Here is a 17,488-nt window from a genome sequence, read left to right as displayed (position 1 = left end):
GAAGAAGGAAGGAAAGCTGAAGAAGATTTTAAAAATCAATCTCTTGAAAAGGAAGAACAGCTTCAGGTTGAGGTAAATATCTTGAAAGGTAAACTAGAAGAAAAGGATAAGCTTTTACGATTTCAAGATAGTTCTAAAGTCTTGGATGATATTCTTAGTAGTCAAAGGTCTCCTGCTATAAAGACTGGTCTTGGTTTCCATGAATTTGTTGAAGGTGAATCTAGTTCACAAGGTGAGGAAAGGAACTCTAAAGAGAAATATAAAGTGATCAACGAAGAAATGAAAGATCAATCTCATCATCAACCAAGAAAAGGGATTCCTCAAAGAAAATCCTTTACTCCTCCTATGAATAATGTTGAATGTTATGTATGTCATAATCTTGGACATGTTGCAGCTAGATGTAGAAGAAGAAGGGTTCAAGACAATTATGCAGAAAGATCATCACATTCAAGGTACTTTTATGGATATTGTTTTGCTTGCAATATGTTTGGTCACAAAGCTGCTGATTGTTACAAGAGGAATATGAAACATGTAAGATGTTATGCATGTAACAAGCTTGGACATATAGCTAAGGAATGCAGGAACAAAGTGTGGGCACCATATCAAAAGGAGAAAATGTCATCATCACGCTTGAAGATATGGAGGAAAAAGGAAGTACAGTCAGAAAAAGGCGGCACTGCACAACGTACAGACATACCAGAATCAGAGGGAGCTGAAAGTACAAAACTTCAGTGTCCTGAATCTCATATGCAAACTCCATAAAGGAAAGTTGCATATATACGCGAGTTAGTTACTGCACAGTCGCGTATATGATTGTTTGAAGAAAGGCAGTAGGGAAAGATTCAAGAGAAGGATCAGTTTTGCTCTAGTTAATAATAATTATGTGTGGATATGATGGTTAGAAGTGTTTTGGTTCTAACTTGATATTGATGATGTCTTGATACTTCTTATTGATATGCATGATCAGACAGATGGCACAGGTTTAGAGGGAGCATATGGACTTAATGCATTATTGGCATTATGGTTAATAGTCCTTGGTGATGATACTTATATGGATAAATGATTCATCTTGCTATGGTTATGAGTTGTTCACATGGTTCTTGGATCAGATTTATGGTTGATTCTCTAATGATGCTTGCATGGGAAGCACTTAGCTTGAATTCAAATCTTCTTGATGTTGAGTCACTCATATGCTGCTGTCGTCATATGCATAAAGATCATATATTACAGTTATGATTCCTTTCATTCTTGGCACAAATGGATGAGGATTGTTGGCTGGATACAGGGATGATTATTCAAAGTTGCATTGTTGGAGACATGATGATAATGAGCTCTTATCTATATGATGATAGGATTGTTTCATACATATGTTGATTAATGCAGATATTCCCAATTGATGATACTTGATTCATGTAGATCTGGATGGCTATGATGTTTCTCACATAGAATGTGAAATTCTGTTGATGCGGACATACCTTGATGATTCATGCACTAATACAAGTTGCTGGTCTAGTTGATGTTGACAGATACTATGGAGCAGATCATAAAGTGTTGTTGCTGATGTTCATCTTATTTAGGTGATGTCATATCAAGACTCATGATGTAATAGTGTCATCTCTTCAGGTCATGTAACGACCTATGTTGGTTTCCCCACTATGCCTGGGATGAAGATGTAATGTATTTGGTTTTCATTTTTCTGATATATCCCCACTTGGTTGGGTGATGGATGTATGTATTGAATCTTTTAGGAAGGTCATTTGTGATGCAGAACATCCTTTTGCAGACCTTTCTTACAGTCAGGGGAGCCTGAGCATGAACAACACTATATAGCAGGGCAGACATTTCAGCTTGTTCTCAGAAAGAGCATGATCAGATTAGTGCACCATGACATATACAAAGGGGGAGCTCATTCAGAGATTTCAATAGGTACTCAGGGGGAGCTTATAATGCATTGTTGGCATTATGGAGGACGTACAGAAGGAGATCTTGGATGCTGGTCTGATTATTGCTGCAATCTATCTCTTTCATGGTCATTTATGGTGTTTGGTGGATTATGTTTCTTCTTTACAGATCTGGTTCATATTCAGGGGGAGCATGCTCTTAGGGGGAGCATAACCCTTTGCCCTTGATGCCAAAGGGGGAGAATGAGCTGAAGATTTTGAGGTTGCCATCAAGTCCAAATGGGGAGATTGTTGGAATTATGATTCTGGTATGGCTTTATGATACATATGTTGTACTTGATGGCAACCCACTCATCTCAGATGATAAATTATAGTGCAGAAAAGTTCACGCACTTATATGTAGAGAAAAGCTTATTCTATGTAGAGAAACGTTCACGCACTTATATGCAGAGAAAAGTTTATTTCATGTAGAGAAAAGTTCACGCACTTTTATGTAGAGAAAAGTTTATTTCATGTAGAGAAAAAGTTCACGCACTTTCATGTTGGAGAACTTACCTTTGGTCCATGGTAGTTAGTCCTTGGTATTTGAACCTATGGTTTTGGACCATGGTACCTCGTCAAAAGTGTGTATATGTTGGAGAACTTACCTTTGGTCCATGGTGGTTAGTCCTTGGTATTATTGAGCCCCATGTTTTTGGGCCCCTTGTATTGGTTATCTATGGTATTGATCCATGATTTTAGGAAAAGGTTTGCCTATATAAAGCAAAGGAGATCACTTGGCTAATTCATTCTTGCAAATCGAATATCTTAAGATCTGAAATATTGGGTTATTGTTTTAAAAGTTTGATCTATGAAAGGGAAGTTGAAAGTGAATCTGTGAAGGGTGATCTCTCGAGCGCTGCAGCTGCGGAAGTGCGGAGGCGCCACAGAAGGCGCAGTGCAGAGGCGCCATAGAAGGCGCAGTGCGGAGACACCACAGAGGCACCACAGAAGGCGCAGTGCGGAGGCGCCACAGAAGGCGCAGTGTGGAGATGCCACAGAAGGCGCAGTGCGAAGGTGCCACAGAAGGCGCAGTGCGGAGGCGCCATAGAAGGTGCAGGTGCGGAGGCGCCACAAAGGCGCCACAGAAGGCGCAGTGCGGAGGCGCCACAGAAGGCGCAATACGGAGGCGCCACAGAAGGCGCAGTGCAGAGGCGCAGTGCGGAGGCGCCACAGAAGGCGCAGTGCAGAGGCGCCACAGAAGGCGCAGTGCGAAGGCGCCACAGAAGGCGCAGTGCAGAGGCGCCACAGAAGGCGCAGTGCGGAGACACCACAGAGGCGCCACAGAAGGTGCAGTGCGGAGGCGCCACAGAAGGCGCAGTGCGGAGGCGCCACAGAAGGCGCAGTGCGGAGATGCCACAGAGGCGCCATAGAAGGCGCAGTGTGGAGGTGCCACAGAAGGCACAGGTGCGGAGGTAGTACAGATATCCGCAGATCTATACCAGTGAAGTTGTGATCCCTGCTTAAAATTTGTTTTAACTACCTTTGACTATTCTTCAGGGTTTTGGGTGCATAACTGATGTTTGGTTACTGGTATCGAGTTCAGATAACAGCATGATTAATGACTTATCTTTATGTACTAGATCTGGTTGATAACTCTCATAATATCATTGTATACGTATGGATCTGGTGATTGGGTGATTCAGAAGGTTGTTTGATTATGAGCTTCAATGTTGTTGTTGGGTCCAGTATGAAAATTGGATGAAAAGTGGCCTTTCAGATTATGTGTTGTGCTTCAGTGTATCCAGTCTGAAAATTGATGAAACGTGGTACCTGGAGGAGAGAAGATTGTAGGCCAGCGCCTATGTACTAGTATCTAAGCTAGTACAAAAGCTAAGAGAGATCTTTGGAGCATTGTAGCAGGTAGCAGCCTGCGTACTAGTAAATGGATTGGCTAGTACAAGAGCAAAAGGGGTTGTAGCTCCTGTACTGGTATAAGACTGCACCTGTACAAATATTGTAAAAGGATTTTCTTATTAAGAAGAAGATTGAGATGACTTGCAGCAGGTGGTTTTTCTCCCGCATTAGGTTTCCACCTTATATCATGGTGTTCATTGTGTGCCTTATGTGTGATGATCTATTCTCTATTACGACATCTGTTATCTGATAATATGGTTGATAATGTTCTAATGCACTCATTGAAGATCAATTAACTTAATCATAAGAAGTTGTGGAAGTAGCATATATGAATCTGATTATGGAAATGAAAAAGTTTTATTAATGTGATAATACTGATTCACCCCCCCCCCCCCCCAGTATTATTTCCAACATTATTTCCTGCGTTTAATGAAGTCCCTGTGTGGTTGCGATATCCTCGTTGTAACCTAAAGATTTACCTTTCCACAATAGAAGTTGACCTTGCCTACTCTGTCGCAACCGATTTATAGGAAGAATAGGGGCATTTATACCAGCGGAGCCATATGAGATGTGGTGACCGCACCCTCCTCAATATAGCTTCTACATAACAATCTTCACTTGCAAGAATTCGCAAACCATGGTAACGATCTGTATTGAACAGTGCTCACTTGCAGTTTCCCAACAGCTCCTCACTACACCTTTTGTACCATGACATTTCTAAAGAGACATCGAATCGATAATGGAAACCGTGTACATGATGAACCGTTGAAATCCCACGAACTTCGGTTGTGACCTATTCAATCATAAAAATAAAAGATAAATAATATCCAGGACACAGATCTTTGCGTTGAACAAAACAACTTTAAAAATTTCGAACCAAAGAGGAATGTTTGAATCACTTATAGACCACGATGACTCTTCAAATAACTTATCAATATTGTTATTGTTGGTCGCGTCGCAGCAAAGACGACGGGGCATTGATCTTTCCGTGGTATATCTTCCCATATATCTAAACTGATCATGCATTTTTATCCAATTTTCATTGTCCAGTTCCAGAAGACATTTGCTCTCTAAATTTGAAAGCCCCACTGCTCCCCATATTCTTTTTGTTGTATCCATATCTTCTCCTATAGAAAAGCAGGCCATATCTAAGAAAATTTGCTGGTTCTCTTGGTCGAGTGAATTATAACTAATTTTCAGCGATTCTTGTATGTCAACGGGTGGTATCTTGTGAAGTTTATCCAATAACTCCTTCCAATATGTGTCATCTCTTCCATAAAGAAGAGCCCCGGTCACTTTCAATGACAACGACAATCCATCACAGGCCCAAACAAACCGTTCCGCCAAATCTATAAATCCTAGTGGTGGATGTGGCCGATTGAAGGCATAGGAGCATAACAACTCTTGGAAGTGTTCTCTATTCATCCCCGTGAGCTTATAAATTGATGAATCTGCTATTTCTGAGCATAGGAGAGCATGATTTTCTCGAGAGGTAACTAGTATCAAGCTATTGGAAGTAAGAACATCCCTAATTGGTAAGAATGCATCCAATTGATCGACCTTCTCTACATTATCTAAAACTATCATTGCATTACAACAAGTTAGGTAACGTTTAAGGATTATCACACCTTGGTCTACAATCTCAATTTTAGTATCCGTGTGTGTCATGTCCTTAATGAGCTTCATTTTCAAATCAACCAGATATTTTCTAGCTGCAATTTCACTAACATCAGATAAAAAAGAGGATCCATCATACTCAGAGCATCTACGGTTGAAGATCGATTTCACCAAAGTGGTTTTCCCAATACCGCCAACACCTACAATTCCCACAACGTTGGCCTGGACGTCATGCTCCTGCCCCTACTGTGACAGCACTGTACTTTTAAAGTCTTGTAGCTTATCATCTAAACCAGTTGGATATTTGGCCACAAATAGCGGTGTTTTTCGAACTTTTTTCAATACGTTTCGCACAACTTCATCTAGGAGCTCCTGCTCATTCCTAGATGAATAACCAATGAGAAACGCCTAGGTAAATATGAAGTGTTGATAAAGGAATAAGGATAACAATCACACATCTAACAACAACACATATGCACTATGATTTATTCTGAAAAACCACATGGTGGAAACATCAGAAAATCCCCAAATTTGGTCACATGTAATAGGATATACTCAATACTGTAGGTCTGTCACTGATTCAAGGTACCTTCAAGGTCCTTCACTTAATCAAATTTAATTAATATCAAATACAATCAAGCAAATAAAATGGACATGAAATAAGGGATATATCTCGGGGCTGTTAATGCGACGTTCATCATTTTGATCCTCAAAAAGGAGCAGCTGGAAACATTTACGGACTATAGGCCGATTTCTCTGTGTAATTCGATAAGTTGATTTCCAAACTGATTGCATGTAGAATTAAACCTATTTTGTCGAGGTTCATTTCCAAGGAAAAGTTTGGGTTTCTAGAGTGCATATAGATTCAAGACATTGTTGGTATTGCTTAGGAACTCATGCATTCTATCAAGTCCTAGAAAATAAGAGCCTGTATGATTAAGGTAGACCTGTCTAAGGCCTATGACTGTATTGACTGGTATTTACTAAAAATGGTTCTGATAAAATAAGGTATGTCACAAATACTCATTATTTGGATCATGTCTTGCATTCAATCTACAAACTTCATGATCATTATCAACGGTTTGCCAAGGCGATTTTTTAATGCTCATAGAGGGCTAAGTTAGGGATGTGCCCTCTCGCCCTTTCTCTTCCTGATAGTTATTGATTATCTTAGCTGGAAGATGAGGGAGTCTAAAGAGAAAGGATATATTTCTGGGACTAAGGTGTCCAGACATCAGTGGTTCACCTATATGATGTTTGTTGGCAGTCTTATTTTCGGGGGAGACTTCAGTGACAAAATGGAATTCACAGGACCCTTTCCAAATTTAGTTCAACTATAGGTATAAATATGAATGGTGGTAAGTCTATGTTGATAAATGATAATATAAATGAGGAAGTGGAAACAAAAATCAGAATTTTATTTGGGATCCCGGTTAAACATATTGACAAAGGGTTTAATTATCTTGGTTACAAAATTAAATCAAACGGATACTTCATTCAATATTGGGAGTGGATGATTGATAGGTTTGAGAGAAAACTGGAAGGTTGGACACATAGGTAGTTATTCATGGGGGGCAGATTGATCATGTTGAAAGTGGTATTGCAAAACATTGTAGTATATTGGATGTATTTATATCTCTTGCCGAAGCAAATTATTCATAGGAAGAAGGCTATTATGGGTCGTTTTCTATGGGATGGGTGCAGCTAAAGGGAAAGTACCATTTGATAAAGTGGGAGGCGATAGGAGGCCCATAGAGGAAGGAGGGTGGGGCATTATAAGTATATATAGTTTTAATAAAGCTCTTATTATTAAGAATATGTTGAGGGCTACTACAAGTCAAGGTATGTGGTCTCTCATCATGAAAGATAAACACATGTTTGATAATTGTTTTAAGTCTAGGATAACACTTGGGGCCAGGAATAAAATAGAAAACTCATATATTTGGTGATGCATGATGAATTTACTTCCTTGTATGATGAGTTTTATTTGATGGGAAATTGGAGACGGTGCCACGATTATGATCGGTTTGGATGCTATGGTGGGAATGATCTGAGGTCATACCTTATCGGCTTAGCTTTTGAATTTCATTCACGGTAGGGGCATTCATACATTACACTAGATTTCTATAGCACAATATGATAACATTGATGGTAATTCTTGGAGAGGGGCGATAGATTTAGGCTTGACGGTCATGCACAAACAGGAATAGGAGGAATATGTATCTAAGCTTAGAGACGCATGTATATTTTTACAAGATCAACACCATAAAATGTGTTGAAATGGGAAATTATATAAAAGAGTGCAAATTTTTTATAGTTGAACATTACAAATTGGAATTTATTATTTTTAAAAAATAATTTAATTTACTTTTCTTTAATTTAATTAGTTGTTAAATTAAACATTTTATTATTAATTACCTAATTTAATAAACCTTTACAATCCTAATAATTTACTTATAATCATTTCATAAAATCTTATTCTATTACAATTTTTAATAACTATCAATCCTTGAAAAAAAATTGATGATTCACCACAAACCTAACAACGTGAAGTGTTTAATGCCTTTATACCATAATAAAAACTCAACCATAGTAAATAATTAATTCATTTTAATATAATGCACCATGGCATCTTATCCAAGAGTAATAAGTCATGCAATCAAATAAGTCAATAAATCCTATTAAATTGCCAAAAAATTGACAAATTAATTAAACAATATGCCCCTATAGGGAGAAGAGCAACTATTTTATACGAAAAAACGACTATTCTATACTTAAAAAAATAGTCTCACGTCTTAATCATCACCGTGATTTGAATAAAATTAATAATGAAATCAACAAGCTTATATCAGAAAGCTGGGTTGGTTCCAAATGACATCAACAAGATTATATCAATATATGAGGAGATGGGTCCGAATAAAAGGAACAAAGGAGTGAGGATTATCCAACACAAAGATATACAAGATTATATCAATATATGAGGAGATGGGTCCGAGCAAGAGGAACAAAGGAGTGAGGATTATCAAACACAAAGATATATGGGGTAGCTATTCTGTGCGTTTCTTTGAGGGAGCATGTAAAGGGAGGAGGTGTGAATGTGGAGCTGTTATAGTCATCAATGCCATTTTTGGTGAGGAGGAGGACAACTAAAGAGTAAGGCATAGTGTATTCAAAGTGGTGAAATGGTTGTGAAGATGCAAAAAAATATCAATGGTTGTGAAGATGTAAAAAAATATCATAGATTGGGTGAAGAAGAACACAAGTTTCAGTCCCTCTATTCTCAAAAATTGAATATGCAGCATTCTGGTCCTTGTGAGTACCTTTCAAGCGGTTAACTTCAATCTAATTGAGAGAGAACAAAATTGGATAGCTGCTCTGTTGTCCAAAAAAATGATGAAACCAACAGATAAATTTTACTTTTACTGCTTATGAACAGGGACACTTGATTAATGCTGGTAGTATAAACTACTCATAGAAGCAAAAGGGAGAAATCTAGGATAGCTAGAAGCATTGACAGATTTATGTCGAAACATTAAGACTCGTTTTTTTTTGTTGTTTTTTTGTGAAGTTTTATTACCAGGAAAATGTAATAGAATAATCATAAAGGGAAAATAAACTGATACCAAATAGATTGATGTAGGAAGTTTCATAAGAAGATGGAAGAGAAACATGAATTTGTACTATTTTTATATATTAATACGAATAAAAAATAAATAAAACGGACACGAAATAGTTAAAATTTCTTACCCATTAAAGGCCTTCAGTTCGCAACCTTTCAGATTTGCGACATGAGAAAGAGCAGCTCTCCAGCCTTGAATGATAGCGGAGTCGTGGCGTGGCTTCTCTCCATTAGTTTGAGGGTCGCTGCTTGTCTTCTGCTCGAGTTTTTTCAGGGCTTCAGCGTATACTCCTTTTTTGTCATTCCACCTGACCTCCGAAGGCTCGACATTAAAAAATATTGGAACAATGGGAGCCCCCGACTTGACCATAAGAACTAGTTCATTGAGGCACCATGTCGATTCCCCATAAGTCGGAGAGAAAATTGCAACGTGGACAGAAGCCACTCGAATAAGCTTCGATTTGAGACTTGATGTTGTGTCCGGCCTACAGTTCAGGCCTGTCAAGAAATGGCCACAATCCATGTTCACGAAGGTGCTTGTCGAGATGGCTAACGAAGGTGTGTTGATATGATTGATGAAAACATCATATTAGGGACAAGAGGTGGAGGTAGAAGACGATGAAGCATGGGTCTACAGGACCAAGAGTGCTGCAAATGGGCAAATCACCAGACGGAAGCAAGGCTAGTAGCCAAAGGCTTCCAACAAGTGCATGGCATTGATTATGATGAGACCTTTGCTCCAGTAGCAAAGATGGAATCCATATGCCTTACACTTGCCATTGCGGCTGCCCAGGGGTGGGAAGTACATCAGATGGATGTGAAGAATGCCTTTCTTCACGGAGACCTATCTGAGGAGATCTACATGGAGTAGCCACATGGTTTCATTCAGGATTCATCTTTGGTCTGCAGATTGAAGAAATCTCTCTACGACCTTAAGCAGGCCCCGAGAGCTTGGTATGCAAAGATGGATTCTTTTCTCTTATCACAAAACTTTGAAAGATGTAAGTCTGATCCGAATGTTTACATGCTCAGGACACATGATTCTCTTCTTATATTAGTTTTGTATGTGGATGATCTCCTAAACACCGGCAGCTCAGCTTCAGCCATTGCTACAGTTAAGAGGGCCTTGCATGATAGGTTCTTGATGATGGACATGGGTCCATTACACTTCTTTCTTGGTCTTGAGATCGGCCAGGTTGCCATAGGCATCAAACTCTCTCAGGCTAAGTATGCACGGGATCTCCTCGAGAGATTTCGCATCACTAACTGCAAGCCAACACTGACTCCTTTTCTGTTTGGGGTCCGCCTTGAGGATGGAGGTGACACTCCATTAGTTGACAGCACTCTCTACCGACAGCTAGTGGGGAGCTTATTGTACCTCACCCACTCTAGACCAGATCTCTCATATGCAGTAGGGGTAGTTTCCAGATACATGCAGGAGCCGCATGAGCTACACTAGAATGCTACCAAGTGCATCCTCTGGTATGTGCAGGGTACCATCACCTTCGGGATTCACTATGCAGCAGGCACTGCATTGAATCTCCTTGGCTTCACAGATTCTGATTGGGCGGGAGACAACATTGATCGCAAGTCCACCTTTGGATATTCACTCAGTCTAGGATCTGGCCCTATCTGTTGGTCGAGAAAGAAGCAGGCTGCTATTGCTCTCTCTTCAGCTGAGGCTGAGTACAGAGGAGTAGTCAACATCACCATTCAGGCTCTGTGGCTACAACACTTCCTCACTGAGTTTGGCATCCAGTTCCACCAGCCCATTGTCATCTGGTGTGACAACCAGAGCACTCTCAAATTTTGCAGGGATCCAATACAGTGGTAGCAGACGAAGCACATAGAGATCCATATGCACTACATCAAAGACTTAGTACATGATTGGGTCATTGATTTGCAGTTCTGTTCTTCAGCAGAACAGACTGCAGACATCTTCACCAAGACATTCACTGAGCAGAAGTTTCGCTCTCTGCACAATCATCTTGGTGTGAAGGACAGGGTTGCTTAGCAACTGTCTTTTCTTCCTCTTTTCTTTTGATTACATTGTATTTTGAGGGGGGGTTTTTCCCATGAGGTTTTCCCTCTTTCCTCAATTTTAGTACAAGTTGCACTGTATTTTGGGTGACCTTTGGCCTTAGTTTCCAGGGCCCATTTTCTATTTTTCCTCATAGTGGTGTTCAGGGGGGGTGTTGGAACTACTACACACCTACATGTGGACTCTTAGTTAGAGCACGGGACTACATGAAAGATTCCTTCTGCATGATTTACTCCTTCTTTAACTTTGCAACTCGTTAGTTCTTCTGCATGATTTGCTCCTTCTTTAACTCTGCAACTAGTTAGTTCTTCTGCATGATTTACTCCTTTCACTCCGCAACTGGCTAGTTCTCTCTGGAACTTGTTGTAGGTGTTGAGTCTTCTCATTGATCACCACTATGGTGCATTACCTTAGGATCTTCACCCAGTAATGCTATATCATGAGCATTGTAACCTATTTTCTAATGAATCATTCTTTTCTTCTTTCGATTTTCTTTTAGTGTTTTTGCTCTGCAAAGCTGTGTGTTCAACCTTTACTAACTAGATTCATCTGTGCAGGTTTTCTAACACATTTACAGCTATTCTGTGCGTTTCTTTGAGGGAGCATGTAAAGGGAGGAGGTGTGAATGTGGAGCTGTTATAGTCATCAATTCCATTTTACACTATTAATGAATGAATGATATTCAAAATAATAAGAGGTTTGTAATACGAATAAATATAAAAGTTCTCATATTCAAAAACCAAAGTATAATACAAATTTATGATAACACCTCTATACCCAAGTCTAATAATAAGATTTTCATAAGGCCATATCCAAAAACTATAAAAAACCAAATTTAAACTATTAATAATTATTTCTATGTTGCAATACAAATAATGTTAATTTACAACATTTAATAATGCATTTAATTACAGTTTAAAATTAATTTAATTATAACATTAGATCTAAGGCTTTTGTGATCCATTATGTAGATACCAATCTTTCACATTAATAACATTTTAAAATTTTAAATTTTTGTATTTTTATTGTTTTCTACTTTAATTTAGCTATTTTTAAACTAAGTGGCATGGACTAGCTATTATGTAGCCCTTGTTTAAATAGTAAATAGTAAATTGTAAATTGAATTTTATTTTTCTTTCATCATATAGACAATAATGCAAGAAACAATGGTTAAGCAAGCAATAAATTCAATGTTACTTAAAAATGTTATTCATGGATGTTCATTCTTATTATCCCGGTCATAAGCAAAGATATTGCATTGAGTTTTTGGTCAAACCTATATTAATTTGGGTTTGACAAAAAAAAATTGCAAAATTTTTATAGTTGAACATTACAAATTAAAATTTATTATTTTTAAAAAATAATTTAATTTACTTTTCTTTAATTTAATTAGTTGTTGAATTAAACATATTATTGTTAATTACCTAATTTAATAAACCTTTACAATCCTAATGATATACTTATAATCATTTCATAAAATCTTATTCTATTACAATTTTTAATTACTATCCATTTAAAAAAAATTACAATTTTTAATAACTATCCATCTTTGAAAAAATTTTAATGATTCACCACAAACCTAACAACGTGCACTGTTTAATGCCTTTATACGTTAATAAAAACTCAATCATCATAAATAATTAATTCATTTTAATATAATGCACCATGGCATCTTATCCAAGAGTAATAAGTCATGCAATCAAATAAGTCAATAAATCTTATTAAATTGCCCAAAAAAATGACAAATTAATTAAACTATATGCTTCTATATGTGGAGAAGAGCAACTATTTTATACGAAAAAACGACTATTTTATACTTAAAAAAATAGTCTCAGGCCTTAATCATCACCGTGATTTGAATAAAATTAATGAAGCTGAGTACATCAAATTGCGAGGATAATTCAGCGAATCAGTGGCTCTTGAATTGTGTGTCACTACGCCAACAAAGAAAAGGACTAACGTGCATGGGTAATGCTGGTTATTTATAAAAGTTGTAAATTATTTTATAATTTTTTAGTCATTTATGTTTGAAATTTGCGAGATATTTTGTGATACAATAAATTTAAATTATAAAATTTATATATTTTAAGAGTTTTAAAAGTTTTTTTTAATTACAGTAATTTATTTAAATGATAGCTGAATTTATTTAAGTAGTCAAAAATATATTTTAAATAATTAAAAATTTTGATATGTTAGCTAATTTTGAGAAAACAAATTAAAATGTAAAAAATAAAATTGTATCACTATAAAATAATTATAATAAATAATAATTCAGTATAATTAATTATTATAGTGTTTAATAATTTATTTAATTAATTTAACATAATTTTTAAGAAGTTGTTTAATTATTTAATGTTTTGATTTTTTAGTCAAAATTGAAGATACAATTTTGGTAGAGATTATGATTTTTTATTGTTTAAAATAAATTTCTAAATACATAAATATACTCAATACTCTAAGACATTTTTGAAGCACTATACTAGTGTAGATGATGCAATTAAAACTTACAATTCCAACAATTACTTTGAACAAATTTAATAAAAAAATATACCAAAAAAATAAATGTATCTTGTATTTCATCAATAAATGTATGTTGTATTTCATTCAAGGTGGCTTCCTAAGCAAGCATGTCTCCATTTATTGTTTAACCCTACGAAAGTACACAGCCTTGCGATTGTAGTCCAGACATTTTAATGTGTCACATCTTTTTAAGTTTTGGTAAATCATATACAAAATTCATAAATATGTTTGATAATGTAGTTTCAACAATTAAATAATTTAAATTTTACAAAATAATTTTTAATATAATTCTAATCATCTATTTTTTTATTATAAAATATATTTTTAATAATCATAATATTATAATAATTTTATAATAATTTAATAATGATATTTTCATAATAATAATTAATATAATAATAATTAATGTAATTATATAATTTTAATAACTTATTTTACTAATATATTTTTAATATAATATAATATTGTTTATTTTTATTGTGTTAAAGCTATATTAATATAACTTTTGATATTTTTAAATTTTAAATTTAATATAATTAAATTTAAAGTTTTATTAGGTTCTATTTTGCACAAAAATAAAGATTTTTTCAAAATCTTAACATAATCAATTCTACTTTTATTGATGAGATTTATGTAGCATAAATCAATGGGGTCATAACTATAGTATAACATGGTTAACAAGTTCAATCATATTCAACCATGGTTATTCATGGTTCACATGAGAAACACAATCAACGATAGTCAACATGGTCAACCATATACATCTATAGTTACATGTTGGCACCGATTGTCAAACAAGCCCAATAATGGTCAAACTATACAATGGTCAATCCACCTCAATAATGGTCAATCAAACTCAACAATGTTCAACCATTATCAACTATAGTCAATATTGTCAACCATATTTGTCTATAGTTAAACATTAACAACTATACTCAACCACATTAGCCCATAGTCACCCATGGCCAACCATGTTCATCCATAATCAACCATGGTTGACCATAATTAACCATGGTCAAATAAACTCAATCATGGTCAATCATGGGCAATAACACAACCATATTCATCCATCCTTAAACCACCTCAACAATGGTTAACCATGGACACAATGCTCCTCCACGGTTATCATGGACAACCATATTCATATATAATTAAATATTGACAACAATGAATAACCGAGAGACTTTTAAATCATAAATGACTAATTTACATCTATTTTTTATAAATAGTTGAAAACCTTTTAGACAACTTCTCAAAACCATTATAGATGATATACATATTATAAGTTTATCAATATGTCACATACTAAAACTGAATCTTGTTTTTTACTTTATTTAGCTATGTTTAAACTAAGCGGCAGGGAGTAGCTACCATGTAGAACCTATTTATAATGAAACACGATTCACTGAATTTTTTTTATTTCTTAAAACACAATTCACTATATTTTATTTTATTTCTTAATATATAGTTAATAGCACAAAAAACAATTGCTGAAGGAGTCAGAAATCCAATATCACACATAAATATCATTATTAGATGTTCATTCTAACATAATTCATTGAAACTTATTTGATTTCTTAATATATAGTTAATAACACAAAAAACAGTTGCCAATATTGAAGTAAGAAATCCAATATTATAAAACATAAATCCAATATTACAAAGAAATTCCATATTAATGACAAGTGGTCCTATTAATGACAAGTCATTTAATGACAAGTGGTCCTATTCTATGGTTATGATAGGTGGTCCTCTTTTAGGGTTATGGTTGTTTCTATTTATTATTTCTTGTAGTTATCATAACAATGCCATGGTGGATTAGGATCAATGGAATATTAAGAGAGAAAATAGATGAAATAAGGGATCAAGACAACATTTTAACCTATCCTACATTCAAGATATAGCACTATAATGAATATGGGAGCATTTCATGCTTGAGACTAGACTAAGTTTCAAGTTACGTTTTATTCCAAAAATGAGGGTAGTTCAGAGAAATTTCCACCTATTGGTTTGTCATTAGAGAGAATGCATTGGAATTAGGGAGAGAAACATGCTATAGGAACATAGTCAAAAGTGACTCATATGAGAGAAGACATAAAGACATTGGAAGAAGGTCATAGCAAGCCACAAACTAATCTATAATGAAGTAACAATCCCACTAGTGAGAAAGGCACATACTAGGGAGCCATAGCCTTTTCTAGTTTTGTCATTTTTATTGTCTATCCAATGTATAACTTTTAACTTACAACCATGAACTCTTAATGTACAGTTTGTTTGCCAAACAATTGGCTTGAGAGGATAACAACACAAGGTATATTAAAAAATTATCAACACACAAACAATTGCCTAACTCTAGAGATAATTTCCCATATTTCCCTAGTCTACTCATCATTTACTCCAACAAGAGATAGAACAAACCTTAAGGTTGATCAATGGACATACAAAGGATTGTGCCAAGACATGTTGATTATATTGCATGTCAAAGTGATTTTTCCATGTAAATAATATAGTGAAATACATTATATACTCAATAATGACTAGCACTAAAGCCTCATGGTGTATCAATGTCTTTACTCATTCTTTACCAACCTCTTGAGTATCACCCTTAGTGTTACTAGTTACAATAAACTTGAAAAAAAAGGAGTAGTGATGATAACGCAAAGTTATAAGGGAGAGTAGGCTACCTCCACATGGCAGACTACATGGACATACCGCTGCTCCAAAGGACAAAAAAAAGATGGTAAGCTAGTGTCTACTGCACCAACATAGAGAATAAGCGTGCAAAGAGTTGGGAAGGTACACTAGTGTTATGGTTTGCACTTTCGAGGACACAATGTTTCAATTATTGAAGAATATAGGCCAAACCATGATCATTATATAGGGGAATGGGGACAAGGTCAAAAAATAGTGAAGAGGAAGTGTTTAAATCCATTTATAATCCACGAGCTATGGCAGGATAAAATCGGGCTTTGCAACTCTAGATTTTAGCGTCATTTCATGGAGAGCATACAGGAAAGGATCTAATTATCTCCATCCATCTCGATAGTTCCATATCTTCTCACCCATGTGTGTCACTCCTCTCCATGGGACCTTCTCTCTCAGGTTCAATTTTTTCTTACTGTTACCCTGCAATTCTATTTCGAATTTACAACATTTTATGTCTACTTCTCTATCCTCTATGAGCTCTTTTGGTTTCTAGACCTCCATCCCCTTCCTCGACCCTGTGTATCTGAGAGGTTACTTCTTGCCTATATCTCTATCATTTCCCTCGCTATCTATTGTTTCTTCCCTATTATTTGTTGGTCCTATTGCTAGCTCCCCCTCTCGTTTTGGTCCAACCCTTACTATTTTCATCCCTTGTTCTTAGGCCTTCGTCCCTCGATCAATCCTCCATTATTTATCACTTCTCACTCCCTTCTATTTCGACTTGTCCCTCCCACCTCAGTTTCTCCTACCACATATCCATTCACTAACATGGTGAGGCATCATCTAGTTAGACCCTCTCGACATGGTAGAAGAGATAGACTTGAGGCTCCCCCCTCTCTTGTCTATAGTCCCCCAACCCTGAAAGGCACTCATGCACAATCCTTTGCCAAGGCTATCATGGAAAGATACAAGGATATCATCCCTAAGTTTGTCAATAGAGTAATATTTGACGTAGAGGAGCAAGTCAGACAAACTCACAAGTTCATGCTAAGGACACACGTGGAACAAGAGACCAAAAATTGGATCTTTTATGTAGGAAATTTCACTAGAGCCAGAGAATTTGTTTACATGCAGACTATCAACCTGTATTGGCACACAAAAACTCTTATGGGAAGAGTTCCTAGAAATAGGGTTGACACTCAACAAGAAAGTATCATTGTATGGTCGAGATCATAGAAAAAATAGACA

The 17,488-nt window shown here is 36.0% G+C and overlaps 2 protein-coding genes across 2 annotated transcripts; both read right to left on the bottom strand.

The window, feature by feature from the left end:
• Positions 1-4,598: 4,598 nt before the first annotated feature.
• On the bottom strand, positions 4,599-5,465 carry LOC149266076 (disease resistance protein RUN1-like). Its single transcript, XM_089407074.1, has one exon. It carries the CDS (start codon positions 5,463-5,465, stop codon positions 4,599-4,601), a length of 867 nt encoding a protein of 288 aa, XP_089263200.1.
• A 3,692-nt stretch (positions 5,466-9,157) lies between these two features.
• Positions 9,158-9,556, bottom strand: LOC149266075 (toll/interleukin-1 receptor-like protein). Its single transcript, XM_089407070.1, has one exon. It carries the CDS (start codon positions 9,554-9,556, stop codon positions 9,158-9,160), a length of 399 nt encoding a protein of 132 aa, XP_089263196.1.
• Between the last annotated feature and the right edge of the window lie 7,932 nt (positions 9,557-17,488).

Source organism: Pinus tabuliformis, chromosome 6 (assembly GCF_031772625.1).
Source record: "Pinus tabuliformis cultivar Carrire ecotype Pingquan chromosome 6, CPIR1, whole genome shotgun sequence".
Taxonomy (NCBI): Eukaryota; Viridiplantae; Streptophyta; class Pinopsida; order Pinales; family Pinaceae; genus Pinus; species Pinus tabuliformis.
Note: the sequence above shows the minus strand (reverse complement) of the source record. Positions and strands in the feature narration are given on the sequence as shown.